Source organism: Calliphora vicina, chromosome 1 (genome assembly GCF_958450345.1).
Source record: "Calliphora vicina chromosome 1, idCalVici1.1, whole genome shotgun sequence".
Taxonomy (NCBI): Eukaryota; Metazoa; Arthropoda; class Insecta; order Diptera; family Calliphoridae; genus Calliphora; species Calliphora vicina.
Genome location: NC_088780.1, coordinates 126,498,861 through 126,521,969, shown reverse-complemented (window position 1 = coordinate 126,521,969; position 23,109 = coordinate 126,498,861). Strand labels below are relative to the sequence as shown.

The 23,109-nt window shown below is 29.8% G+C and overlaps 1 protein-coding gene across 1 annotated transcript in view; it reads right to left on the bottom strand.

Moving 5' to 3' along the window:
- Window positions 1-23,109, bottom strand: part of LOC135952597 (uncharacterized) — a 234,651-nt gene that overhangs the window by 183,097 nt on the left and 28,445 nt on the right. Inside the window, exon 2 of the mRNA XM_065502613.1 lies at window positions 2,476-3,579. Within this exon, the coding sequence (XP_065358685.1) occupies window positions 2,476-3,579 (1,104 nt within the window). The remainder of the gene's footprint in view (window positions 1-2,475; window positions 3,580-23,109) is intronic.

The following is a 23,109-nucleotide window of genomic DNA, read 5'->3' as shown; positions in this document are numbered from 1 at the left end:
ACAGTACTATGATGAAAAAAAAACTTGGAAAATGACCCAGCGTGGGTTATAGGTCTTGCTGAGTACATTACAAATTGTATATAAAAATGTCAGAAGTACCCTCAAATTCAGAAGTTATTTTCGGCAACATATCGTGATGTTCCTCAACTTATTGACCTGTAACTCAGTCAGTTTTTGTCCGACTTTAAATTTTTAACGGGGTTGGAAAGAAAACTGATTTTGATTTAAAATGACGCACAGTGGTATATAAAAAAAGTAGAGGTGAAATTAATCTGTAACTTCTAAACGCTAAGTCCGATTTAAATGAAATTTGACATGCGCAAATAGGAAGTGTTGTCGAGATTAAGTTTTGAGGTTGGAACTTCTGGGCTCACCATAGGCGTGGCCAAAGCAGGAAACCTCGGGTATGTTAAATGTTTAAAACGACCCCATTTTTTCGTTTGGGTTCCGATTTCAAAATACAAATACACATAAATTATCTCCTCGTAGAGAACTATTAAAAACCTCGTCGCACGGTGGCTCATATCTCAATTTCATCGGCCAAAAGTCCAACTTTTTGTTAACTCCGATTTCAAAAATTGTAATGCCATTCAATAGTAAACACATTGAAACTAAGGTAGCCAAAAAATTAAATAAAAATATTGTCAATTGTGTGCGTGTCATGCTGTTAAAGTCAAATATTTTATGTAATTTTATAAAAATGTGATTTTTGTAAATTTGATCAGAAGTAAATTATCATTACTCGCAAACTATTATAGATATATCTTTTGTTATGTTGGTAGGTTAATAGTCTTTAAGAGCTGATATAATTTGTCATTGTACCGTTTATACCTGATGTGTTATTAATTTTTTTCTCAGGTACTATATTTTAGTCAAATTTGAATTTCAGTGGAGTAAAAGTGCTTAGGGTCAAAAGGCGTTAAACAAATCTTACAACCAGGAGAAAGTCCAAAGTGTCCTCTTTAAGCCTATATATACTTGTTGACCTGTTTGTTGAACACATTTTTCATTTGAATGAAATTAATCCCAAATTTTTGTTCTATTTTTATTTGTTCATATGGCTGGCGCAATGTTCTCCCGAAGTTATACTTTATCGGTCGTAAATGGTTAATTTATATATAGTATGTATCTACACAAATTTTGCTCCAAATAAGTTTTATATAAACTAAATTCATGTCACCTAATTTAATGATGATCGGTCCATTATTAGTCATAGCTCCCATATAAGACCCGCTTCCGAAAATCACTTTAACGAGCATAAATCTCTTAAAAATGTTGGTATAAACAAAAAATTCAATAGAAATAACTTCCATATAGACATAAATCACACGTCCTAATTTCATGGCGATAGGTCCATAATTAGTCATAGCTCCCATAAGACCCGCTTACGAAAATCATTCACGAAAATAAATTATAGTGTAGGGTATTATATAGTCGAGCTTGGCCGAACATACTTCCTTACTTATTTTTAAATTGCGCAACAACTGCTGAACCGATTTTAATTAAATTAAAACTGGAGAAAAATTCAAGAAGTTATCTGTCCACCAAAAGAAAAATTTCTAAAATATCTCTATCGGTTCAAAAGTTACAAAGTTTTGACCGATGAAAAACGAAAATGAGCCACTGTGCGTCGTTCGGTTGCTAATCTTTGATCAAGTGGGAATGGAATCGTTCCGGAGCGAATATCAAATTGTCGTGGGAACGCATGTCACTTTTCCTTCTTCGAGCATGAGGCTGGTCGATATCTCGACTTGATAACAGAGACATTTTCTGGTGTTGTACTCTCTCGTTTTGGAGATTAGAATAATAGATGTTATAAAGAAACAGTCGACAATTGATCAACATGGGTACTCCAGAGAAATTTTGAAGAACTTGACTATGCAGATGATTTTTGTTTGCTGAAGCATACTCTTCTTCATATGGAAAGCAAACTGCACATTATAATTCAACTGGTGGTCTTAATAACATCAGGAAAACACCAACGGAATCCAACATGACAATGTACTCTCCTTATGTTGCCTACAAAGTATCATGGATCTAGAACTTTACAGTTCGAATGTTAAATTTCTTATCCGTATGATGAAACTTCAACTGCTAACTATGACGTCAGCATGTTACAATTTATTATCGATAAAAGTTTCAAAAGTCTACTGAAAATATTGTGGCTCAGGACAATTTCTAACACTCGCCTTTGGGTGGTAACGCCAGAAACTCCTATACCAAGCCAATTACAATAACGAAAAAGATGTACTTATGCTGTAATCATGATATAGCCGAAACGGAAAGATGTGTCAATTTATACCCGTCCGTCCATCCAACACTAGTAGATGACAAATTATTCAAAAGTAGATGATTTATATTAATTTTCTTAGAAATTAAAACTCACTGTTTATATGTGTTTAAAATATTAATCTTTTACAACTCAGCCAAACATACAAACCTATCTTAAGCTAAAATATATAAACACAGACTCACCTTTTTTGCAGGAACTTTCGTTTGAAATCTCTCAGTACCCCACCATCGTCGGGGGGTAAACGAAAACGCTGATGTTGTATCGTCGCCTGCTGTGACGGTAGCAAATGACGATTTGTGACACCAAAATCCATTTGTACGTCAACCACCAACAACAGAGTTAGTAGTATTAAAGTGGCACCCAGACTTATCGCCAGGCGCTCTTTCAGTTTCATTGTCCTCAACATACCCATAATGAAGCCTTCACCAGTTGTTGCTCTATCACCTCTTACTGAATTAGGAATGTCCGAAGTATGTGTATTTAAAGTTTTAGCTAACTTTGCATTTTCGGGAGGGAGGGTGTTTTCGTTTTTTTGGTTGTTGAATTTATGCAAATAATTTTCCAGCCACAAGGTTTTTTGACGGGCTTCTGCTGGTTTCTTAGTTAAAGCTGTTGTGTCTTCGTCGGCTATTGGGGTTTCAGTTAGATCTTTTGATTTGGATTTTCGTATGATACGTTTGCGAACAACTACTCGCTTTACTTTGGCTGTATTTGGCACAGGTGTTAGATCGTCTTCATGAAAAACGTTTGCAACGTCTGGTGGCTGTAGGAACTCTGTATGATGATGATTTATGAAATTCGTATAACTGGAGGGATTTTTAGAAATAAAATTCTTTGATATTTCTTCTTGTGCAAATTCTTCGTTTGCAGCTACACTCTCATTATTATTATTATTTGAAGTATAATAATAATTATGATTTTGTTTGTTGCTGTTGTTTTGAAATATTTGTTCAGCTGATAAATTGCGCTTCAATAATGACCCTGACTGTTCGAATTGCTGATTTCGTTGCTGCGTTGAGTCTTTATTCAAATCACTTTTATTACTGCCATAAACTGATGACGACAAATTATTATGTGATAAGCTTTCATCAAGCTCTGGGTAGGGCTGTAGTTGTTGCTCGTGCTCTAGTTGCTGCCACTGCTGCTGCTGCTGCTGTTTGTGTCGGAATTTTTCTAAACGTTCAGCTAATGTTGGTGATTGTGTTTTGAATGCATTCGAATTAAATTTTTTATTAGCAAATTGATTATGGACATTAGAATTTGTTATCTCAGTTTTATAGCCAATGCTGTAAGAAAACGAATTGAAAGAAAAGTATAGAAAAATGTTTATTAGCATTTTATAGCTTTATTGATTAAAATTTATAATAAAAAATTTTTATATATTTTATTCCCCTTTTATTTGTTAAGTTAAATCCCAAAATAAATACTAAATTATTTTTGTGCGAATTTCATTTTATGAATGAATAGCTTTTATAAAATATAAGTGTTTTTGTTTTTTTTTTTCAATAAATGTAAATAAACACCAACAGAGGATTAAGGAATTTTTGGAAAATTTATTTTTATTTTGATGAAAATTTAAGGGATTTAACACTACATGTTTTTTAAGAGGATTTAATGTCAGATTCTACTTTTAATAATAAAAACTGGCTAAAAATAACTACATTCTGCTACGATTTAATGCTTTTTGTCAGAACTTGAAAAGCGACCTAATGAATGCCTAGGTGAGGACATACTAAAACTGTTTTCAAAGAATTTGAAACATCCTCAAAATTTTGAGTTATTTTTAAAAACTGTTTTAGTTTTCGCTTTATTTTTTCATAATTTTTCAACTTCAACAATACTTAACTATTTTTAGACATAAATGAGTCATTAGTTGTTAAAATTGTTTTATATTTGCAAAAGTTATTAAACATTTTCGAATAAGTTGTAAATTAAAAATTATACAAATATTGTTTTCCTATAGTTTTTGGATTTTTTTTTATTCATATGCGCTGGGGGAGAAAATAATAAAAAAGGTGTTAATGAAAAGTTGATTTGATTGATTTGTCCGATTTGAATAATTAAAACCATATTTTATTAACAGCTATATTTCCTTTATACATTGATATAAATTTGTATAAGCTTTCATATCAAAATATGCAATGAAAAGCGACTAAAATAAAAAAAGATGATAAATTTTGTTTTTTTTTAGATATTTTTAACACAAACAATACTTATAACTTACAAATTTATCAACGAATGCACATCATTTTAAAGCGTAATCAGCTTTCTTTCCAAACCCTTTAAAAAAGTCGGACAAAAACTCACTGAGTTACAGGTCAGTGAGTTTTTTTAGAACAACTTCTGAATTTTAGGGTATTTCTAATAATTTTTAGACACAATTTGTAATATACCTGTAACCTACGCTGCACAGTGCTTTGTTTTCATATAGGCAATGGACAAAAATAGAAGGAGTTATTGCAGACGAATAAAAATTAGTGGAATATTACCTTTTGGTAAGATTAAGAAAAAAAATTAATTCTTGAAAAAATCCGTGAAAGGACACGGGTACCTCCCATATATCCTGAACATATAATTTTGAATAAAATTCACAGTTATACTCCTAACGTTTTAAAATTTGGTTATAATCACTTTAATAAAGTTATTGTTGTTTGTGAAAATTTTTATTACAATCGCAGCACGGATTCGGGTGGCTATAAACCTGTATAAAATTATTAATTTTCAGAAATTATTGTTTTCTTATAATATTAGATGCAAAGTTATGAAAATTTTATCGGAATGATATTCATAATTCCAAGACATCAAGATTTCCTGTATAACATCTAATTTTTTTTAAAAAAAATCGTTTCTTATTTTGGAACCAATTTGGTTATAATCATTTTAATAAAGTTATTGTTGTTTGTGAAAATTTTTATTACAATCGCAGCAAGGATTCGGGTGGCTGCCATACATCCTTTTCCATAAAACACCTATAAACCTGAATAAAATTATTCATTTTCAGAAATTATTGTTCTCTTATAATATCAGATTAATTTAGTTATTAACATTTGAATTCTAGCAAGGATTTACATAACTGCCATATATCCTTTTTTTTAAATAAATACTGAAATATTGTATATATTTTCTAAATTTGGAAGGACGGATAGATGGACATTTTCAAATGTTGATAGCCTTATGGTTCAGCTGTAATATTAGAAACTGGATGTTGGATTATACTTTAAGTGTTCCTAATATCAGCAGAAGCTCATATTACTATCTCAATCTAAGGATATGTAAGTTATATTCAATTATTGAGTAACGGTAAAAATGTATTATTTATGGGTTCCATCAAAAACTAATTTTTTTTAAAGTTCTAGTCAAAACGGACAAAAATTGATTTCACATTATAATAAACTAGAAATAGGCATTAGATAAAATTAAAGAAAAATTAAAATTGATTAACATGTTTTTTTTCAAAATTAAATCAAACTTTGGAATTTTTTTTGATTTCAGCAATAAAAAAACATACAACATCAAGAACCAAATAATGACCTATTAATACACTTTATGCCATTAAACTACTTTTGTTAAATAATGCAATATTTCTTAGTTATTTAAAAGAAAAAACGGTATTATTTTGTAAAAAAAACAAAAATCTGGAGTGATTTCCCCAAACCGTCAAATTGAAAATTTACGAAATGGTAATTTATACATTTAAACAAAAACAAAATTTTAATTTAATAAATTCATACGAAAGAACAACTATTGATTACATTTTCTTATAGATAATACTTATGCCTATTCTATAGTAAAACATAATCAAAATAGATTAACACGTATTTTACTAATATTCCAACAAAGTTTTAGAATTTCAGGCTTACAATAAAAAAATGTTAATTATTAAAAATTGCGCAGATTAAACCTGTTAAACCTTTTTTGACAAAAACAGTAATATTCCATAATTCCACATTCATATTCTTTCATTTGCAGCCAATCGTGAGTTTGTATCTTTTAAAACGAACTTTTAATAATGATTTTAGTTAACCTTAAAAAATATATATTTTTCTCCATAAAATTTATGTTGAAAATGTACTAACTTTAGCGACCTCTAGTGACGACAAAAAGAGATATTTATAAAAAAGTCTTTTTTATACGAATGAGTTATTTAGTTGTCTATTGAAAAATAAAAATTTCATTAACATCAAAGACATGATCTTGTTTTTGATTTTTGTCCATTGAACAAAGCACTGTGCGCTGGGTTGTTTTCCAAGTTTTTTTCCATCGTAAAACATTTTTTCCAATATGAGATAATGAACTGGTTTGTTTTATAGAGGCAAAGAACTTTAAATTGAAATAAAACAATGATAAAAATTTCTAATATCCATCCAATTCGGTTTATTAATTAGATAATTTTATGGCATTAATGCTAAAGTATGATTTCGGTCATGTGTTCCCGCGTACATGGAGTAACAGCCTTTGCTGTTACTGAATCCTTAAAAACTCACCATTTTGTGCGCTTTAGGAGCCGGTGGAATCACTGGTCCATATGTCTTAACAAATAATAATGATCTGAACGTTACAGTCAACGGTGAGCGGTAGATAGACATGTTTACTAACTTCTTCGTGACTCAACTGAAAGGCCTTCGTATTTCAGCAGGTTGGAAAAACATTTGGCGAAAGAATAATTTCAAGAAATGTACCTGTTAATGTGATTTACCGCCGTTAGATTATTCTCTATGTGGATATGTAAAGTCCCAGGTATATGCAGATTAACCCGAAACGATCGAGCACTTGAAAACGGCCATACAATTATCTAATTAATAAAGCCAATTTAATGGATTTTAAAAATAATTGTCTCTGTTTTATTTCAACGTAAAGTACTCCATTTCTATTGAATTTCACATATTTAGAGAAAAAAATATTTTTTAATATTCCAGCAAAAATTTTGTAAATTTTTGTAATGTCAACTAGTTACCACATACATTATTTTGTAATGAGTGGTGGTTACCCAGCACATTATTTTATTTACTAGAATAGGTACTTATTTTTATACGGGTTGGTAATGAACTTTTGCATTTAGCACAGCCATCTAGTGTTTTTGACTGGAAAACGGGAGGTTAGTGGTTCGCCACCAGTCAAAGCCATTAATTTTTTTGTTCATATCATATTCATTTATATGTTGATGTTAAAACTATTGTTAACTTACAATAAAATAACTCGTACATGGAGCAGTGAGTTAGCAGCTTGACTATCAAACACAAGCAAATAATATGACTGTTGGATTCTCACACAAGGCAATATTGTTTCTGTTTTGATTGTAACTACTTATACCGGTGCTGAATGTAAGTACATTTGTAAGCTTGACCCATGAATTTTTTAAAAATCTCGAACAAAGGTAAGTAGTGTTTCAGTCAAATAATAAGTAGTTATGACTTGGCTGCAATATTACTTGCTGGCTTACTAAGTAAGTAAAGTTTTTGCTGGGATATTAAACTAACAGTTTACTTTTCGCAAACAGAATAATATTGAAATTTATTTTACAATTTCAATAAAGTTACCTCAAATAATAACTTCGTCTTCAGTTTTCAACAACCAGATAGTCAGAAAAACATTTACAAATTAATTAACCATTTAATTATTGATTATATGTATGAGTAACAGTACTGCAAGCTATATATACTTAATAGAAAGGCTTATTTTTGAATAAAAATTTGTTTTGTTTATTCTCAATATTTAACAAAAGGAGTTTCTACATAAACAACAAAATATTACAAAAGTTTGCTGAAACTGTTTGATCCTGTTGTATCATAAGCAAATGTATACAGCTGAATTCGAACATAAAAGAGGAAATATCAAAACATTTTCAAATTAAACAGCAAAAATGACTTTGTGTTACCCTTCCAAGTGAAAAAAATTCAATATTTAGGCCATTAAAATGGACATTTAACTCCTGAGGAAGTTATAACATTCTGAAAAAAGTAAAATTTTAAAATTTATGTTGTAACAATAACTGTCACCATTTAATACTGAAATCAATACAAGTTATTATTGAAACACTGTTAAGCTATATTGTAGTATAGGCTAGAGTCCCATATAGTTCACCAAAATTTATACTATTTTGTATTCATCTAGTAGGGTACTATAAAAAAAAACTAAACTACATAGTTAACTGTCACATTTCCGACACTGTTTTTCTATTTTCGTTTTATTTTATAACAGTAAAACAACAGTATTTTTGTTGTACAAGTAGTAAAAATATTTTAGCCAAATATGTGAATGCACATTAGGGTAGCCCTTATTTTGCACGCTTCTGATTTTCGAAGCTCCCAAGGTCCTCTGTCATTTAAAAAAAAAAATATTATCAAAATTGGCTAACGTTAGGAGCAACCGTTTCTAAATGTGGGTGCGAGACCGATCGACTTAGAATCACTTTCTGAGTAGATTAAACGATGTCCGTCCGTCCGTCTGGTCGGTTGGCTGACTGGCTGGCTGGCTGTCCATGTAAACCTTGTGCGCAGAGTACAGGTCGCAATTTTAAAGATATTTCGATAAATTTTGGTACATTATTTTTTCGGCCCAAGGACTAAGCCTATTGTAACTGGCTGAAATCGGTCCATTATTTCACCTAGCCCCCATACAAATGTCTTTCCGAAATTGGACTTTATCGGTCGTAATTGTTTAATTTATATATGTATCTCCACAAATTCAGCTCCAAATAAGTTCTATATATACAAAATTCATGCCACCAAATTTTGTTACGATCGGTTCATAATTAGTCATAGCTCCCATATAGACCCGCTTCCGAAAATCACTATAACGTTCATAAATCGCTTAAAAATGTTGGTATACTCACAAAATTCAACATAGTAAACATTCATATAGACATAAATCACACGATTCAATTTTATGGTGATCGGTCCATAATCGGTCATAGCTCCCATATAAGGCCCACTTTCGAAAATCACTCAAAAATATAAATTATTGAAATTTTAAAAGAAACCAGTTTTTGCTTTTTATTTAGTGTAGGGTATTATATGGTTGGGCCTTGACTGACCATACTTTCTTACTTGTTTTAAATAAAATTTGACCTTAATTTTTTTGCTCGTTCTTTTGCTTCTAAGTTCTTTACCGCATTGAGATCTGGAACTTTCTACGACTTCAAGCCAGCATTAGCTTTGGCGCTGCGCACAAAAGAATCACGAGCATTTAATTTTACGATCTGCTTTTCTAATAGAAGTGTTCGGTGCTCTTCGAAAGAGTTGTTCGACTTCCTTTGCATTACCAATATCTGTTAGAACTTTTTTTCTTCCTGCTCCTGGTTTTTTTTCATTGCTCAAGTCTTCCTTATACTGTTTAATGGTTTTAGAAACAGTGGGACGATGAACCCTCAAATCATTAGCTATTTTTATAAGAGTTCATTTTGGATTTTTTTTTTTAAATTTTAAGTATTTGTCCACGTACTTTTTTTCGTTGTGCATTTTGAAAATTAATGATTTAGAAATGAAAATATGTGAGATATTTTTAAAAGCTAACGTGATTAAAAAAAAATAATAATTTGTTGGACCATGGATACGTTTGGGCTGGAATACTGTTTATAAGTTTTCTAGACTCAAAATTTTTAGTATCTTAAAAATTGATTTGGTCCCTACATTCTTAGAGCACTCTAATATACAATACATATGGGCAACCCAAAAACCCTTGGAACGTTTTTTCAAGAAGATTTGAATAGAAGAAAACACAAAAATATTACTATGGGTAAGTATTTAGAGCATATTACAGCATTTTATTGGCAAACATAATAGTTTAAACTGACTATATTTAATTTTTTAATTTAATTGGCGTGTTTTAGTCTAAACTTGCGGTTAAAACTAAGCTCCCAATTAGCATATAGTGTGAAATGAATTTGACTCTGATTGTTTATGTGCTATTATAAAATTGTTTATTGAAACCGAATATATATTTTCTAATGACAGAAAAATATGTCACGTACGGTATGCCACGAACAATATTAAATTATATTTATTATAAAATCATCCAAAGATTGTTTTTATTTAAATATGACGAATTGTAAAGGCAAAATATTTCGTTTAGTCTAAGAAATTAAAAGAAAACATAACGGCTCTCACGATTCGAAAATTTTCTCAAATTACTTCCGTTTTATGTCACGTACGATATACCCTTATTTCATTCGATATTTTGGACAACAATGTTTCGAAAGAACTCTTTATTATTTGAAAATATATTACCCTCTGAATGGAACATAAAAACCAAATTATTTTTCAGATACTCTTATTTTTGTAAAATCTATTCCATTCTATAGGCGTACAAATGTCACGTACGTTGATATGGAATTTCCCATATATAATTTGACATATTCCAAGAAAAAATAATTTAAATGAAAGTCGTGGGCTAAATTTGAAATCGAAATTCGTATTGAGGAAATTAAAATTTAGACTAAGAAATCCAATTTTAGATTGAAAAAAAACATCAATTGTAATTGGGTAATCGAAATTTAAATTAAAAAATTTAATAAATTTCTCTTAGGTTTAAACACATTTTAATTCATAAACGCAGCATTTTATAAAAAAAATTATTTTAAAAATAACATTAAAATATTTACTTTCTCGATACAAATATGTTTATTTTTTGTGTGTTTGTATATATATAATGAAATAGGTCAGGGCAGCCTTGCACCAAAAGCTTGTGCGAATTTCAGGTTTATATTTACCATTTTCAAAACCTTTTAAACGAAATTAAAAAAAGATACAGCAGTGCCGAATCTCGAATGTCTGAAGAAGTCTAAATAAGGTCCACCCTAATTTACATACATTGTCATACATTTTTTTTATTGTTTTTCTGTATTTTATTTTTGAAATATTTTTGTATGTCCCTGTATTATACACGTATAAATATGTACATAGTATGTATACCATTCTATAAATAAGACACCCTACAACACAATCTTAGTTACGTAAACAATTGGAGGTAGATGCAGCTAAATCAAATCTGAATACATGATAAATGAAAATTTATATCTAAAAAAAAAACGTTAGAATATGCAAAAATACATTGTTTGTGTAATCAAAAACGGAAATCAATCTTCGTAGCAAATTACCCCTATATATGTATGCAAAATATATAAGCAATTCCATGTCATCGTACGTGACATTTGTACGCCTATAGAGTGGAATAGATTTTGCAAAAATAAGAATATCTGAAAAATAATTTGGTCATTATGTTTTATTCATTATGTTTCATTTTCAAAAAATAATAAGTTCTTTCGAAACATTGCTGTCCAAAATATCGAATGAAATAAGGGCATATCGTACGTGACATAAAACGAAAGTAATTTTGAGGTACATAGATGTAGAAATATGCGAATGTTGAGAGGAGTTTTGTTTTCTTTTAATTTCTTACCTTTACAATCCGCCATATTTAAATAAAAACAATCTTTGTTTGATTTTATAATAAATAATAGTCAGTTTAAACTATCCGTTTTGCCCTTAAAATGTTGTTGTTTTCTCCTATTCAAATCATCTTGAGAAAAAGTTTGAAGGGTTTTTGTTTTTTCAATCGTGATTTTGAGCTAAGTCCCCAAAACGAACACATCTTCTAAACTGTGATTATTTAACATTATAAATCCTATCAAATAAGTATTATTTTAAGACAAAAGAGACATACTCTTGTATAAATGCACTTAGCATGTTTGCATGCTAAACTAAAGAAATTCCATTTGAAAATTCTTAAAAACAAACGGTTTTTTTTTGCATATTTTTTTAAAATATTTGATCTGATCCTAGAAATAAATATGTTTCGCTTTATATTTGCAAATATAATGGGTTTCAGGTAAGAAGATAATCTACTTTTAGTGTCTTTAAAATGCCTGAACTTCAGAATATATTTCCGTTTCCTCTTATTTTAAAAATGGCTTGATTTTTCTCTAGTTTTTTCTATAGTGTTTCCTGTAATTGTATTTGATTAATGGTGCAAAATTGTTTTTTTTTAGATATTTCGTTTAGTATATATTTGTTTTGTGTACACAATAACAAAAGTTTCCTAACTAGCCCAGTTTGTATGTCTATTACACTCTGTGTGCATTTTGGCACACATTACTGTATGGGTATAAATATGGCAGATCCTCGAAGGAATACGTTTATTTATTAAAATTTAGAAGAAACTAAAACTAAAGCACAATTTTAACATTTTGGAATGAAAAGTTTTGAAATGAAAATTTTAAGTTAAAACCCATGCTTGCGGATTGGTAACCGGTTGTGTTTTTATATAAAGTTCTGCCAACTTAAAACACAGACGGCATCAGCAAATTCTTTAAACTTCCAACTTGATGACAGCTGTTGAAGCCATCAATACTACGACCTAAATGTTAAACTACTTTAGTGTAGTTAAAATTACAGAATTTAGCTACGATTTCCTACCTTTAAACGCTGTTGTTTTCTATACCGAAGCATACTAACACAAAATACATAGGGGGAATTTCATGTCAAGTGAACCAACTTTTGAAATCGATGTCTTCCAATCGGGATGAAATTTGCACCAAGGTTAGCTCTATTGGATAGTAACTCAGACACAATTTTTCAACAACATCGGTCGAGAACTCTCTGAGTTATAGGGGGTAAAATTTTGACAATTTGGTCAAACAGGGGTTTTTTCTTATCCATGTAACTTATTACCTATTGTTCTTAGCAAAATGTGTTCCAAATAGTATAGATAGCTATTTCTTCGATCTTTCGAAAAAAAATATTTAAAAAAAAAAATAAAAAATTTTTAATATTTTTTTTCCGAAATCAAAAACTTTTTTGACTCTTTTTTAAAATACGCTATTTTTTTTTATTTTTTTTTTTTTCTTAAAATAAAGTTTAGATATTTTCCTTGAACACCTACTTGGTCGCTTAGTGGGATGCGAGTGGGATATCTATCAAAATAAATATTTTGTAACTCAAAACATACAATTTTTGACTTTTTTTGCAAAATCAAAAACTTTGTTGACTTTTTTTTTTCAAAATGGACCCTTTTTTAATCTTTTTTTTTAGGTCAAACAAAAGCCTAGATATTATCCTTGAAGACCCTTTTGGTCGCTTAGTGGGATGCGAGTGGGATATCTATCAAAATAAATATTTTTTAACTCAAGACTTACAATTTTTGACTTTTTTTTTTGCAAATACGATTTTTTTTCCAAATGGGCCCTTTTTTTAAAATTTTTTTTGTAGTCAAAAGAAAGCTTAGGTCCATTCCTTTAAGATATTTTTAGTCCCTTAGTGGGATGCGAGTAGGATATCTATCAAAATAAATATTTTGTAACGCAAGACATACAATTTTTTAATTTTTTTTTGCAAAATCAAAATTTTTTTCCAATATGGGTCCTTTTTTAATTTTTTTTTTTTGCTCAAAAGAAAGCCTAGGTCCATTCCTTTAAGATATTTTTAGTCCCTTAGTGGGATGCGAGTGGGATATCTATCAAAATAAATATTTTGTAACGCAAGACATACAATTTTTTAATTTTTTTTTGCAAAATCGAAATTTTTTTCCAATATGGGACTTTTTTTTAAAAATTTTTTTTGCTCAAAAGAAAGCTTAGGTCTTTTCCTTTAAGACCTATTTTGTCACTTAGGAAGATGTGAGTAGGATATCTATTAAAATAAAAATGTTGTAACTCAAGACATTCAATTATTGACTTTTTTTTTGCAAATTCGAATTTTTTTTCAAAATGGGCCCTTTTTTAAAATTTTTTTTTTAGTCAAAAGAAAGCTTAGGTCCATTCCTTTAAGATATTTTAGGTCCCTTAGTGGGATACGAGTGGGATATCTATCAAAATAAATATTTTGTAACTCAAGATATACAATTTTTGATTTTTTGGCAAAATCAAAAACTTTTTTGACTTTTTTTTAAAATGGGCCTTTTTTGTAATTTTTTTTTTTGCTATAAAGAAAGCTTAGGCCTATTCCTTTAAGATGGTTTTGATCGCTTAGTGGGATGCGAGTGGGATATATATCAAAATAAATGTTTTGTAACTCAAGACATACAATTTTTGTGTTAAAACATTTATTTTGATAGATATCCCACTCGCATCCCAGTAAGGGACTAAAAATATCTTAAAGGAATGGACCTAGGCTTTCTTTTGAGCAAAAAAAAAAATTAAAAAAGGGCCCATATTGGAAAAAAATTTTGATTTTGCAAAAAAAAATTAAAAAATTGTATGTCTTGCGTTACAAAATATTTATTTTGATAGATATCCCACTCGCATCCCACTAAGGGACTAAAAATATCTTAAAGGAATGGACCTAAGCTTTCTTTTGACTACAAAAAAAATTTTAAAAAAAGGGCCCATTTGGAAAAAAAATCGTATTTGCAAAAAAAAAAGTCAAAAATTGTAAGTCTTGAGTTAAAAAATATTTATTTTGATAGATATCCCACTCGCATCCCACTAATCGACCAAAAGGGTCTTCAAGGATAATATCTAAGCTTTTGTTTGACCTAAAAAAAAAGATTAAAAAAGGGTCCATTTTGAAAAAAAAAAGTCAACAAAGTTTTTGATTTTGCAAAAAAAGTCAAAAATTTTATGTTTTGAGTTACAAAATATTTATTTTGATAGATATCCCACTCGCATCCCACTAAGCGACCAAGTAGGTGTTCAAGGAAAATATCTAAACTTTATTTTAAGAAAAAAAAAAAAATAAAAAAAAATAGCGTATTTTAAAAAAAAGTCAAAAAAGTTTTTGATTTCGAAAAAAAATTTTAAAAATTTTTTATTTTTTTTTTTAAATATTTTTTTTCGAAAGATCGAAGAAATAGCTATCTATACTATTTGGAACACATTTTGCTAAGAACAATAGGTAATAAGTTACATGGATAAGAAAAAACCCCTGTTTGACCAAATTGTCAAAATTTTACCCCCTATAACTCAGAGAGTTCTCGACCGATGTTGTTGAAAAATTGTGTCTGAGTTACTATCCAATAGAGCTAACCTTGGTGCAAATTTCATCCCGATCGGAAGACATCGATTTCAAAAGTTGGTTCACTTGACATGAAATCCCCCATAGTTATTTTAGAGTTTGTTTTGTCTGTGTAGTGTTAGATTGAGTGTCATATCATTGTTGAATGTCCTGTAGATACATGTTTAGAGCTGTGATACATCACATAATGGTTTGTTAGGGACATATGTCAAACAGAGACTACTGCTGTTTGTTCTTTTCAGTTGCCAGTTTTTCCTATTGCACTTTTTTTTAAATTTTTTTGTATTTTTCCATCTACACTCTGTTTCAAAAACTGAACAAAACCAACAAAATTTCAGAGGCTGGGATTTTTATTAGGTGTTGTTTATTTACGAGGTTTATATGTTGACATTTTTTGTGTTTCCTAAAGGTTTCTCTGTGCCATACATTTCATTTTTTATTGATTTAGCTTTCTACAAACGATATAGCTAAATAAATTCACTAAGAATTTAATGGGGAACAAAGAAAAATATGTTTTCGATATCAAATAAAAAAAGATATGAGAAAAGCAATTAATTGCATTTATGTTTTGGTAGAAAATAAAATAAAACAAAAAAATAGAAAATAGAAAATAAAAGGAAAAATGTTTTTTTATTAGAAAAAATAAAACCGTATGGAAAATCTTGATCAAAAATTAGAAAAAATGTATGTATACATATACATACATTTTAAAATTTCCTTTAAAATTTCTTTGTCTTTAATACCGAAACAAGCCGACACATTTCTAATGTTCTACCAACTCCCTTAAACAAAAACAAATTATACTCGTCTCAACTTTGAAATCCATACACACATTCGATTCATTTTAATACAGAGAAGCCCATTTCATAGCACAATTGTGCAAGCTAACCACACACATATTCTTATTCTCTTTGATTTAGTAGTCATTGTTGACTTGATTATTACAAATAAAGCTTTAATAATATTGGCATCTTTTATTTAGTTCACAAAACTTTTCTTTCAGTGGATCTCTTTTTCGCTCACCAACACAAACACAGTTTTAGCTTTGGACATCTCTGTTTTAATACATATAATAGTAACAAAAATACAACGAAAATTAAACTTACAACAACATTGTAACTTATAGACCAGAGAAGCTCATTGCATAGCACAATTGTGCAAGCTAACAACACACATATTCTTATTCTCTTTGATTTAGTAGTCTCTGAGACAGCGACGAATGAACATGCTAAGCGGGTGAATTACTATTTTTTATATTTTTTTTGTAAATTTTTGTTCACGATCACTGAAATAAATATTTGAATTGTTTAATATATTTCAAACTTTAAAAACTCATTGAAGTTTTGTCTATTTTTTCACCTAAATTTACTTCTGAAATGATTTTAATCAAAACAACGTATTAAAATAAGAAACAAAAATATTTTACATATTTTAAATATTTACAAATTTGTCGAAAATGATTAATATCGAACTCTACATTAATGAGCTATAATAATATGTCGTCGACAATTTGATTAAGATTATTGACTTGATTATTATTAAAAAATAAAGCCTTATAAATATTGGCATCTTTTATTTAGTTCACTAAACGTTTCTTTCAGTGGAGCTCTCTTTCGCTCACCAACACAAATACAGTTTTAGCTTTGGACATCTCTCATTTAAAATCACATTTTTCGAGGTTGTCTCGTATGTCACCAACTCTCTGTCAACGTCAGCAACTCTCATGGCGAAATATATTATAATGAATGAAAAAGTACTATTAATTCCACCATAGTCAGATTTTTATTCCAATTAGAAAAGTACATAAATACAGTACAGTAAAGTACATTTATATAGTACAGTAAAGTACATTTATATAGAAGAATCCCAAAATAAATACATCATTATTTTACTAGGCCAAATTTCATGTTTCCAGGTCCATTAATAAAAATATAAAACGAAGCGTTTGGAACTTGAATTTTTTTCATACAAAATACGCGTTCATCAGCGGGGTCTCATCCATATGTGGTCGATTGGTCAGTGGATCGCACAATACACTATAGAGAAAATTCGTTTTTTAGCCGTACCGTCCGTATGTGGAATAAGCTTCCTGTCCCTTTCAATGTAGGAAAATTCAAATCAAATGTCCACAAACACTACTCCCTCTATCCTCTTTCCAATAACCCATTTTCCTAGTTCCAACACAATGCATTACATGAGTAGGGGTCATCCCCTGATTGCTGGGGGATGAGTAGGGGTCATCCCCTGAGTGCTGGTCCAAGCAAAAAAAATATATAGTAGTTTACTCTCATGGCGTTTTCTTTTCTGACACAAAATGTTGACAACATATTTTGCACGAGTTATTAGATAATACTCATACACTCATAATGTGTTGCATTTTTAACGATCACAAAAATCTTTGCCATTTATAAAATTTTCCTTTATATACATACATATGTAGCTTTTAAATATTCTAAAACTATACTTTTTGCTTAAATTTTAATACTTTAAGGCCTGGTAACTTATCAAAATTTTAAACATAGTTAAGGCATAATCAATGTTTAAAATTTTGATAAGTTACCAGGCCTTAATCAAATAATTACAAAAACAATTTCGTTAACACAAACGAACTTCAAAAACAATAACAAGTAGAGCTGTTTAAAAAGTGTTGCCTTTCTAACCCTTTGATAAAATTGAGAGTGAAACATGTAGCATATTTTCGGGCTTTTAGGGCAACATTATTCGAAAAGAATACATTATACGCTTAACAATCAACATTGTTTGGGTAATACCAATTCATATGACATCCTAAATCATACAAAGCATTGCGAAAAAGTTACCGGTGTGGATTTTGGGCTGCCGGCGTCATAGGTTCATATTGCTTTGCAAGCGAAGTTGCTCAGACCATCACAGTCTACAGCGAGTGCTATAGGTCGACGATTATCAACTTCTATGGACACCAACGACATGTGATTTCAACAGGATGGCGCTACGTGCCATACAACTCATGCCACATTGGACATTCCGCATGATCAATTTCTGGGCATGGTCATCTCACGCTGAGGCTTGGTACCTTCAGTAGATCCAAAAATCAAAAAAATCCCAATTTTGGGATTTTTGGAAAGTTTTTTGGGAATTGTGGGATTGTCATTAACAATTCACAAATATCTTTTTCACTTTTGGATTTGCATCGAACGTTTCTATATAAGTGTAAAATTTCATTAAAAACGATTCATAAACAAAACTTTTATTGCATTTTAAAATTTTAAATTTTCCAAAAAAATCAGCTATAATTTTTTATTCGGATATTTTTGAAAAAAGTCTTCAATAATTTTTTAAATTCTTAAAAATTTTGTACATTTTTGAAAAGAGGACATAATTTTCTACACGCTGATATATAATATGTATATCTTTTATTTTCCGCTAGTCAAATTTATGGATTCAAAATCAACAACAAACAGAAAATTATAAAATCTTGCCGTTTCGTAATACAATTTATAGCACTGCCTTGCCGACTGCTGCATAACCAAATACCGGTGAACACTACAAGATGAAGCTAATTACTGTGAGTTATCTATTTTGAAGCCATAAAATGGCAGAACAAGGTAGACAAAAAAAAAAATTTTACTTTTCAAATGCGAATAACTCGTAAACTATAAGAGATAATATATGATCTCGTCTAGTACATTCCATATATATAAAAATCTTTCAAATCGGATCGCAAACAAAAATTTGGCATCATTTTTAATTTTTGATATACCCGAGGTGCCCCACTTTGGGGCATTGTGGCTCGGCCCCCCCCTTGGTTGTTTAATCCCAAATTCAAAACTTAAACTTATCGACACATCCTCTATAGCCATAGGAAATTTTATTAAAATCGGGCCATTCGTTTAGAAATTACAGATTTATTTCCACTTTTTTTCAGATCCCCCACTGTGCGGCGGCCTTCATGCAATTAGTTAAATTCAGCCTGATTTACACGGCAGATTTATGAAAAATTGGAGCTAAGCCACAGCCGATATCGGCACTATGTTATATTTCATACATAATGGCCTATGAAATGAATATAAATTGTCGATGATATCTTGCACACACTTTATTTTATTTAAATTTATAGTTAGAAAGAGCTTAATGAAATACCCTTTAGTAATAAGACCTAATGTGTTACTACAACATAATTTGCTGTGATGACTATAACTTTCTCGTAATTTTTGTTTTTTTTTGCCATTTCATGTTAAACAAATAAATAAATTTCAAAATGTTTTTATATTTAATCCTGCCAACAAAATTCCCGCAAAAAATAAAACAATAATAACCATACATTATAAATATTAAAAAGGACAATTTTTTTAACAACTCAATAATAAATTATAAGTAGATTATGGTTAAGAAATATTTTACAAAAATGAACTAGAAATATTTAGCTCAATGATTTAGCATTTCAAAGTTAATAAAATAAAACCCTTTTTAAATTTTCTTAAAAAAGACAAAATTTACTGTTTGTTAACCCTTTCAAATATTTAGCAAAATATTTTCTAACATTCCATTAAAAGTCTCGAAACCACTTGATATAAAAGTACTTAAGATTAAAACAAATATTTGAATGGTAGTACATAGTTGTATGTTAAGAGATAATGATGCCATTGTTTTTAATTTCAAAAAAAAAAAAAACTAAACAAAAGAACATGACATTAATTTATATTCAAACATTTTACGTTTTATTAACTTCTATTCTAATTAAGTTTTCCGTCTAACAACATGATGTCAGTTTATAACATAAACAACAGAACACATTAATTTACAATCTTAGAAATTTACAGCATCTAGAGAACCGTGCAAATGAGCAGCAGTACGTACATACATGGTAGAGTTTTAGCAAAAACAACAATAGTAATAACAAGTAAAAAGGACCATTTAACATATGTTCTACATATTATAAAACTCAAACACACGCATAAATACGCACATACACAGATAATAAACACAAACATACGTATTAATATTAAGGATACTTAAAACATACCCAAACATAACTAACACCCATAGACTTTAACTACCACTGCAACAACCACAAACTGTTGGTGTCACCATACAGCTCATTTCGAAGATCCTTTATAATACACACACATACATACACACATTCTGACATGTAACGGTCCTTAGTTAATTTAAAATATATAACAAATACACTAAATGTCCTTTGATTAGAGCACGTGATTTTAACTTTAAATCTTATTTAAAACATTTTTGCAATATGTGGGATTTCATGTCAAGTGAACCAACTTTTGAAATCGACATGAAATCCCCCATATATTGGAAAATTCAATAAAAATATTTTCGTACCAGTTACAGAAGATTTCGAAATAACAAATTTTCGGCGCTTCCAAATCTAAAATTATCTTTTGTCATTCAAAAATCAAATGTTGAAAATTTTATAACTTTTAAATGTATCTGCACTGTTACAAGGCCTAAATTTGTTCTGTGTTATCTACAAATCAAAAAAATTTGTGTAAAATCGGCTAACGTTTGTACATTTTATTTGAAATTTCGAGTTTTGGGTAATTTCCAAAAAATTATTTAATTCAAAATAGTGTTTGATGTTCCAATAAAAAATATACAAAATTGTTCTGTCTTCGACAACACTCTTTAATTTGATATCAAACAAATTATAAAATTTCTTACATATCTCAAATTCTATGCATATGTATGTATATAGTTTAATTTACATATAAAGGGTCTTTCATTAAGCGCATCCTCTATTGTGCTTGAGATATCATCGACATTTTTTATTCGTTTGAAAGACATCGTTCAAATATCCACCTCGGTTTAGCTTCCGGCGCATCCGATATATCCAATTTGTCATGGGTCTGGAGCATAAATCAGGCTTAATTTGACCGTTGTTGGCTTTGAGGGTAGCTGTGGCTTGTGGCATTTTCAAATAGACATGCGACTTAGGAAAATCCTACAGGGGAACGTATAATGGGATGCATTGGATGCTCTTGCATCTAATGTGGATTTGTATCATCCCAAATTCGACAATTTAGTTTGTTGGCGATGATGATTTCTAATGAAAATTAGGGCCAGAACAGAACACACATTTTGATAAAACAATTTTATCATTTGAACACTATGTCCATTTGGCAAAACAAACTGAGTAAATGACAGCTTCAACAAAATGGCGGCTACCAACTGTCTAAGTTCAGAAGTCCCTATTGAAATACCCTTTACGAATCCGTCATTATACATAAAAAACTTATGTTGGGTTATTGCTGATGTTTGTAACGTGCAAAAATATTGTCCCAATTTTATTATTCAATTCAGAGCAGCGCGCTGTAGCTCTGAAATGAATAATCGGATCTACTTGAATTTCGTGATAGGTTAGCCCAAACTGTTTTATGCAACTGTCCCAAGTTTGGTTAGGATAGGATAGGATCACCCGTTTGGAAGATAAATCCCATTTACAAAGTTGCACCCTTACGACAACAGCATGTATACCAGTAAAACGAATGCAAATATAATGATATAATTGAAAAGTATAGTATTTTTTCAACATTTTCACCCAAACTACTCCACATTTTTGATAACAGCGGGTTCAAATATTTCCATTTTTCAACAAATATATATGTCAAACAAAAAAATAATTGTTTAAAAATCATGACTGACTCCAAAGTTATATGCATTTGAATTTGAAATTTTTTAAAAAGGCGATTTTTCGCTAGTTTTTGGTAAAAAAGTTCGTTTTTTCTTTTTAAGTTATCTAAAAAATTTCTAAGAAGATGTATTAGGAATTTATACCTTTTAAAAGGTTAACTTTGCACTAAATATCTGAGATGAAAAAAAATTTTAAAATTGTTGATATTTCAACTATAGGGCCAAAATTCTCAAATCGCATAGTCGATAATAAAATATAGTAACCGATTTTAGATGGCCCAATATGTTTTTTTTTCATTATTTTGTAAAGGGTTCTGGATATTATACCCAAAAAACTAAAAAATCCCATTTATGGGATTTTTCAAAATTTGTTTGGGAATTTCGGGATTCCTGATGATAAATTTCAAGATATGTTTTCTAATGGAAAAATCTATATAATTCTAACAAAATAAAAAAAAATAATACAGAAATTCCAACAAACATGTTAGATATTAGTATTTTTATGCTAACGGCATGCCATTCCCCACACAAAGCGTATGAACATACCCAGGTATGTTGCTGTTGACGTGCGTAAAGCATTTCTTCTGTTGACATAAAGGTTAAAGTATACCAATCTACTCAGGATCACTTTCTGAGTCGATTAATGGTTAGAATCCAAACCAAATTCAGCACAAATTAGTTTTACTCATGCCACCAAATTTTGTGACGATCGGTCTATAATTAGTCATAGCTCCCATGTAAGGCCCACTTCCGAAAATCGCTTTAACTAGCATAAATCTCTTAAAAGTGTTGGTATTCTAATAAAATTCAACACAAATAAGTTTCATATATAGAGTAGACCGTCTCAGTTTTTATACTTTTTTCGAAATTCCTTCATGAACATCGATTTTCTTAATTTACTCTAAAAACGAAGAATTTTGGTGTATAACACTTAAATATGGATGAACTGGAAGTGGTCTCTCAAATCGTTTTTTCGTTTTTTTTAGGCAAAATTACTTTTTTCCAAAAAATTAAAAAATCTTGATTTAGTAAAATGCATTTTGCCTAAAAAAACGAAAACGCGATTTGAGAGACAACTTCCCGTTCATCCATATTTAAGTGTTATACGCCAAAATTCTTGATTTTTAGAGTACATTAAGAAAATCGATGTTCATGAAGGAATTTCGAAAAAAAATTAAAAGTGAGACGGTCTAATATACAGCAGATATGCCACCTAATTTTATGTTTCATAATTAATCA